Source organism: Macrosteles quadrilineatus, unplaced genomic scaffold (assembly GCF_028750875.1).
Source record: "Macrosteles quadrilineatus isolate MER2022 unplaced genomic scaffold, UCM_ALF_1.0 Scaffold_950__1_contigs__length_25036, whole genome shotgun sequence".
Classification (NCBI taxonomy): Eukaryota; Metazoa; Arthropoda; class Insecta; order Hemiptera; family Cicadellidae; genus Macrosteles; species Macrosteles quadrilineatus.
The window spans coordinates 14,275-21,817 of NW_026543543.1; the positions used below are offsets into that span (position 1 = coordinate 14,275).

At 39.1% G+C, this 7,543-nt stretch overlaps 1 protein-coding gene across 1 annotated transcript; it reads left to right on the plus strand.

Moving 5' to 3' along the window:
- The first annotated feature begins 2,379 nt into the window (after nucleotides 1–2,379).
- LOC128982674 (uncharacterized) lies at nucleotides 2,380–7,164 on the plus strand. Its single transcript, XM_054401616.1, has 9 exons — nucleotides 2,380–2,455; nucleotides 3,019–3,120; nucleotides 3,551–3,652; nucleotides 4,081–4,182; nucleotides 5,145–5,246; nucleotides 5,411–5,512; nucleotides 5,677–5,778; nucleotides 6,207–6,308; nucleotides 7,007–7,164. Exons 1-9 carry the CDS (start codon nucleotides 2,380–2,382, stop codon nucleotides 7,162–7,164), a joined length of 948 nt encoding a protein of 315 aa, XP_054257591.1.
- The last annotated feature ends 379 nt before the right edge of the window (nucleotides 7,165–7,543 follow it).

Here is a 7,543-nt window from a genome sequence, read left to right on the forward strand (position 1 = left end):
CGGCCTCCCTGGTGATATGTATGTGTCGAGACATGTTGACATTGAGTAGCTCTACTCTCCTTGGAGGTTATTGACAGTTCTTGTGTCATACTAATTGGCATCATAGATAGAAGTGATGACCTAAGTGTACACACGGCCTCCCTGGTGATATGTATGTGTTGAGACATGTTGACATTGAGTAGCTCTACTCTCCTTGGAGGTTATTGACAGTTCTTGTGTCATACTAATTGGCATCATAGATAGAAGTGAAGACCTAAGTGTACACACGGCCTCCCTGGTGATATGTATGTGTTGAGACATGTTGACATTGAGTAGCTCTACTCTCCTTGGAGGTTATTGACAGTTCTTGTGTCATACTAATTGGCATCATAGATAGAAGTGAAGACCTAAGTGTACACACGGCCTCCCTGGTGATATGTATGTGTTGAGACATGTTGACATTGAGTAGCTCTACTTTCCTTGGAGGTTATTGACAGTTCTTGTGTCATACTAATTGGCATCATAGATAGAAGTGAAGACCTAAGTGTACACACGGCCTCCCTGGTGATATGTATGTGTCGAGACATGTTGACATTGAGTAGCTCTACTCTCCTTGGAGGTTTTTGACAGTTCTTGTGTCATACTAATTGATATCATAGATAGAAGTGAAGACCTAAGTGTACACACGGCCTCCCTGGTGATATGTATGTGTTGAGACATGTTGACATTGAGTAGCTCTACTTTCCTTGGAGGTTATTGACAGTTCTTGTGTCATACTAATTGGCATCATAGATAGAAGTGAAGACCTAAGTGTACACACGGCCTCCCTGGTGATGTGTATGTGTTGAGACATGTTGACATTGAGTAGCTCTACTCTCCTTGGAGGTTTTTGACAGTTCTTGTGTCATACTAATTGATATCATAGATAACCTGAGGACCGAGCTTTGCTCGGGGAAAAACATTAGTGTATTCTGAGAGCAGTATTTGGTATTAAGTTCATGTTTGGTATCTTATCTTCTTTGGCAGTATTTTTCTAATCAATAAAATATTTAAGGCTACAGCTGACTATGACCATTTAAGTATAATAACTCTATTATGGGAGGTACGTAATAAATATGCGAAGTAGAGTATTATACATCGTTGGGCGTAGTTGACTTTTCTATGTAAGCAGTAGCTATTATTTTTAAGTATGCATTAATTTGGTGATATTTTTTTAATCAACAAACCTATTAATCTAAGTTAACAATTAAGAAAATCTCTATTCAATAAACAAATACCTATTAAGATACTACATTTTAATGGGCATTTTATTCATTTCACCACAAATCGCTTTATAAAATTGAATGGGCCTAGGCCTTATATGTTCATTAAAATGTTATAAGCTGAGTAATATATTTTTCACTACTAAAATTTTTTTCTTTGGCTTCAAAATATCCATAAGTGAATTATACCGTAGGCTATACCTAATTAAATAAGTGACAAAACATAAAGAAGAATCACATTTTATTTTTAAAATAGGCAACTATAGTCACTTTAATTACACAACCTTTATACTATTTGGCAAAAGATAATTTTGTAACTTGATTGTAATAAAGGGCATTGTAATTTTTTTTCTTAAATTTTTATGAAGTCATTTCGGTGACGCCAATAGATTATTGACCCCTGTTTCGTTGATTTTTACTACTCAGATACTATCCCCAATTGGTGTTTTCATTTCACGTTCGACCTTTTGCAAGCCAATTGAGTATTCAGTTCAGTATCACGTTTAATACACGCTTCCCTAACAATCTTACCACTTCAAAACGTGTTTTAGTCTTTCAGTAATTCCATAACAAAATTCTCACAGCGTCTTTGTTTTGTGGTCTATACATTCATACTTTTACATTTTGACACATGTGAATACATGTTAAAAATTTGCACGTATTAGATATTTTGTTTAGACTCTTTTAGCACGATATGTTCTAATCATAAGAGTTTTTTAGTTATTTGGGCGTTTAAAAATTAACTTTGAGGGTGTGTAAAATAAAAAGCAAATCTACAATGAACTAAATAATAAATAAATAAGTAATAGCACGTTATTCTGAACTAGTGTTGCTCAAATTCGAGCAATTGCTAAGTATTACAGGCGTTATTTTAAAACGAATAACAGTCATATTTTCTGACGACCTTAAAAGATTTGACTCAAAGATTACCTTTCAAAACCATAGAAAACACTCCAACATTCAAAGATAAGAAAAGATAAGAAAGATTAAACTCAAGGGAAAGACGGTAAAAATGTAGTTATTGTTCCAAACGAAGCGGCCAAACTTGAACTCTAGGTAAAATGTATTAATACTTAAAACTTTTCCTCACCGGACAAACTCGAAAACCATCCTGAAGATCAAATTGATTGAAGAAAATATGGATAGAAGAAGAGTTATAAAGAGTATAGATAGAAGTGAAGACCTCAGTGAATACACGGCCTCCCTGGTGATATGTATGTGTCGAGACACGTTGACATTGAGTAGCTCTACTCTCCTTGGAGGTTATTACCAGTTCTTGTGTCAAACTAATTGACATCATAGATAGAAGTGAAGACCTAAGTGTACACACGGCCTCCCTGGTGATGTGTATGTGTTGAGACATGTTGACATTGAGTAGCTCTACTCTCCTTGGAGGTTATTGACAGTTCTTGTGTCATACTAATTGACATCATAGATAGAAGTGAAGACCTAAGTGTATACACAGCCTCCCTGGTGATATGTATGTGTCGAGACATGTTGACAACGAGTAGCTCTCCTCTCCTTGGAGGTTATTGACAGTTCTTGTGTCATACTAATTGACATCATAGATAGAAGTGAAGACCTTAGTGTATACACGGCCTCCCTGGTGATATGTATGTGTCGAGACATGTTGACATTGAGTAGCTCTCCTCTCCTTGGAGGTTATTGACAGTTCTTGTGTCATACTAATTGACATCATAGATAGAAGTGAAGACCTCAGTGAATACACGGCCTCCTTGGTGATATGTATGTGTTGAGACATGTTGACATTGAGTAGCTCTCCTCTCCTTGGAGGTTATTGACAGTTCTTGTGTCATACTAATTGACATCATAGATAGAAGTGAAGACCTCAGTGTATACACGACCTCCCTGGTGATATGTATGTGTCGAGACATGTTGACATTGAGTAGCTCTCCTCTCCTTGGAGGTTATTGACAGTTCTTGTGTCATACTAATTGACATCATAGATAGAAGTGAAGACCTCAGTGAATACACGGCCTCCCTGGTGATATGTATGTGTTGAGACATGTAGACATTGAGTAGCTCTCCTCTCCTTGGAGGTTATTGACAGTTCTTGTGTCATACTAATTGACATCATAGATAGAAGTGAAGACCTCAGTGAATACACAGCCTCCCTGGTGATATGTATGTGTTGAGACATGTTGACATTGAGTAGCTCTTCTCTTCTTGGAGGTTATTGACAGTTCTTGTGTCATACTAATTGACATCATAGATAGAAGTGAAGACCTCAGTGTATACATGGCCTCCCTGGTGATATGTATGTGTCGAGACATGTTGACATTGAGTAGCTCTCCTCTCCTTGGAGGTTATTGACAGTTCTTGTGTCATACTAATTGACATCATAGATAGAAGTGAAGACCTCAGTGAATACACGGCATCCCTGGCGATATGTATGTGTTGAGACATGTTGACATTGAGTAGCTCTCCTCTCCTTGGAGGTTATTGACAGTTCTTGTGTCATACTAATTGCCATCATGATGGATAGAAGTGAAGACTGTTTACACGGCCTCCCTGGTGATATGTATGTGTCGAGACATGTTGACATTGAGTAGTTCTCCTCTCCTTGGAGGTTATTGACAGTTCTTGTGTCATACTAATTGACATCATAGATAGAAGTGAAGACCTCAGTGTATACATGGCCTCCTTGGTGATATATATGCTTCGAGACATGTTGATATTGAGTAGCTCTCCTCACCTTGGAGGTTATTGACAGTTCTTTTGTCATACTAATTGACATCATAGATAGAAGTGAAGACCTCAGTGAATACACGGCCTCCCTGGTGATATGTATGTGTTGAGACATGTTGACATTGAGTAGCTCTCCTCTCCTTGGAGGTTATTGACAGTTCTTGTGTCATACTAATTGACATCATAGATAGAAGTGAAGACCTCAGTGTATACAAGGCCTCCCTGGTGATATGTATGTGTTGAGACATGTTGACATTGATTATCTCTCCTCTCCTTGGAGGTTTTTGACAGTTCTTGTGTCAAACTAATTGGCATCATAGATAGAAGTGAAGACGTCAGTGTATACACGGCCTCCCTGGTGATATGTATGTGTCGAGACATGTTGACATTGAGTAGCTCTACTCTCCTTGGAGGTTATTACCAGTTCTTGTGTCAAACTAATTGACATCATAGATAGAAGTGAAGACCTAAGTGTACACACGGCCTCCCTGGTGATGTGTATGTGTTGAGACATGTTGACATTGAGTAGCTCTACTCTCCTTGGAGGTTATTGACAGTTCTTGTGTCATACTAATTGACATCATAGATAGAAGTGAAGACCTAAGTGTACACACGGCCTCCCTGGTGATATGTATGTGTCGAGACATGTTGACATTGAGTAGCTCTACTCTCCTTGGAGGTTATTGACAGTTCTTGTGTCATACTAATTGGCATCATAGATAGAAGTGATGACCTAAGTGTACACACGGCCTCCCTGGTGATATGTATGTGTTGAGACATGTTGACATTGAGTAGCTCTACTCTCCTTGGAGGTTATTGACAGTTCTTGTGTCATACTAATTGGCATCATAGATAGAAGTGAAGACCTAAGTGTACACACGGCCTCCCTGGTGATATGTATGTGTTGAGACATGTTGACATCGAGTAGCTCTACTCTCCTTGGAGGTTATTGACAGTTCTTGTGTCATACTAATTGGCATCATAGATAGAAGTGAAGACCTAAGTGTACAAACGGCCTCCCTGGTGATATGTATGTGTCGAGACATGTTGACATTGAGTAGCTCTACTTTCCTTGGAGGTTATTGACAGTTCTTGTGTCATACTAATTGGCATCATAGATAGAAGTGAAGACCTCAGTGAATACACGGCCTCCTTGGTGATATGTATGTGTTGAGACATGTTGACATTGAGTAGCTCTCCTCTCCTTGGAGGTTATTGACAGTTCTTGTGTCATACTAATTGACATCATAGATAGAAGTGAAGACCTCAGTGTATACACGACCTCCCTGGTGATATGTATGTGTCGAGACATGTTGACATTGAGTAGCTCTCCTCTCCTTGGAGGTTATTGACAGTTCTTGTGTCATACTAATTGACATCATAGATAGAAGTGAAGACCTCAGTGAATACACGGCCTCCCTGGTGATATGTATGTGTTGAGACATGTTGACATTGAGTAGCTCTCCTCTCCTTGGAGGTTATTGACAGTTCTTGTGTCATACTAATTGACATCATAGATAGAAGTGAAGACCTCAGTGAATACACAGCCTCCCTGGTGATATGTATGTGTTGAGACATGTTGACATTGAGTAGCTCTTCTCTTCTTGGAGGTTATTGACAGTTCTTGTGTCATACTAATTGACATCATAGATAGAAGTGAAGACCTCAGTGTATACATGGCCTCCCTGGTGATATGTATGTGTCGAGACATGTTGACATTGAGTAGCTCTCCTCTCCTTGGAGGTTATTGACAGTTCTTGTGTCATACTAATTGACATCATAGATAGAAGTGAAGACCTCAGTGAATACACGGCATCCCTGGCGATATGTATGTGTTGAGACATGTTGACATTGAGTAGCTCTCCTCTCCTTGGAGGTTATTGACAGTTCTTGTGTCATACTAATTGCCATCATGATAGATAGAAGTGAAGACTGTATACACGGCCTCCCTGGTGATATGTATGTGTCGAGACATGTTGACATTGAGTAGTTCTCCTCTCCTTGGAGGTTATTGACAGTTCTTGTGTCATACTAATTGACATCATAGATAGAAGTGAAGACCTCAGTGTATACATGGCCTCCCTGGTGATATATATGCTTCGAGACATGTTGATATTGAGTAGCTCTCCTCACCTTGGAGGTTATTGACAGTTCTTTTGTCATACTAATTGACATCATAGATAGAAGTGAAGACCTCAGTGAATACACGGCCTCCCTGGTGATATGTATGTGTTGAGACATGTTGACATTGAGTAGCTCTCCTCTCCTTGGAGGTTATTGACAGTTCTTGTGTCATACTAATTGACATCATAGATAGAAGTGAAGACCTCAGTGTATACATGGCCTCCCTGGTGATATGTATGTGTTGAGACATGTTGACATTGATTATCTCTCCTCTCCTTGGAGGTTTTTGACAGTTCTTGTGTCAAACTAATTGGCATCATAGATAGAAGTGAAGACGTCAGTGTATACACGGCCTCCCTGGTGATATGTATGTGTCGAGACATGTTGACATTGAGTAGCTCTACTCTCCTTGGAGGTTATTACCAGTTCTTGTGTCAAACTAATTGACATCATAGTTAGAAGTGAAGACCTAAGTGTACACACGGCCTCCCTGGTGATGTGTATGTGTTGAGACATGTTGACATTGAGTAGCTCTCCTCTCCTTGGAGGTTATTGACAGTTCTTGTGTCATACTAATTGACATCATAGATAGAAGTGAAGACCTCAGTGTATACACGGCCTCCCCTGGTGATATGTATGTGTTGAGACATGTTGACATTGAGTAGCTCTACTCTCCTTGGAGGTTATTGACAGTTCTTGTGTCATACTAATTGACATCATAGATAGAAGTGAAGACCTCAGTGTATACACGGCCTCCCCTGGTGATATGTATGTGTTGAGACATGTTGACATTGAGTAGCTCTACTCTCCTTGGAGGTTATTGACAGTTCTTGTGTCATACTAATTGACATCATAGATAGAAGTGAAGACCTCAGTGTACACACGGCCTCCCTGGTGATATGTATGTGTTGAGACATGTTGACATTGAGTAGCTCTACTCTCCTTGGAGGTTATTGACAGTTCTTGTGTCATACTAATTGACATCATAGATAGAAGTGAAGACCTCAGTGTACACACGGCCTCCCTGGTGATATGTATGTGTCGAGACATGTTGACATTCAGTAGCTCTCCTCACCTTGGAGGCTATTGACAGTTCTTGTGTCATACTAATTGATATCATAGATAACCTGGGGACCGAGCTTTGCTAAAATGTCACTACTAAAATTTTTTCTTTGGCCTCAAAATATCTATAAGTGAATTATACCGTAGGCTATACCTAATTAAATAAGTGACAAAACATAAAGAAGAATCACATTTTATTTTTAAAATAGGCAACTATAGTCACTTTAATTACACAACCTTTTATACTAAAGGGTGTCCCAGTAAGAACGCCGGATTTGAGGAGCGTCTTATCCTTATCTGTATTTCAATATAAATTCCCAAATTATCAGCAATGTTATCAGTATTAGGTCCCATTTGTAGTCATGAATCGCTACACGACGGAACAACGCGTGGTCATAGTTAAAGTG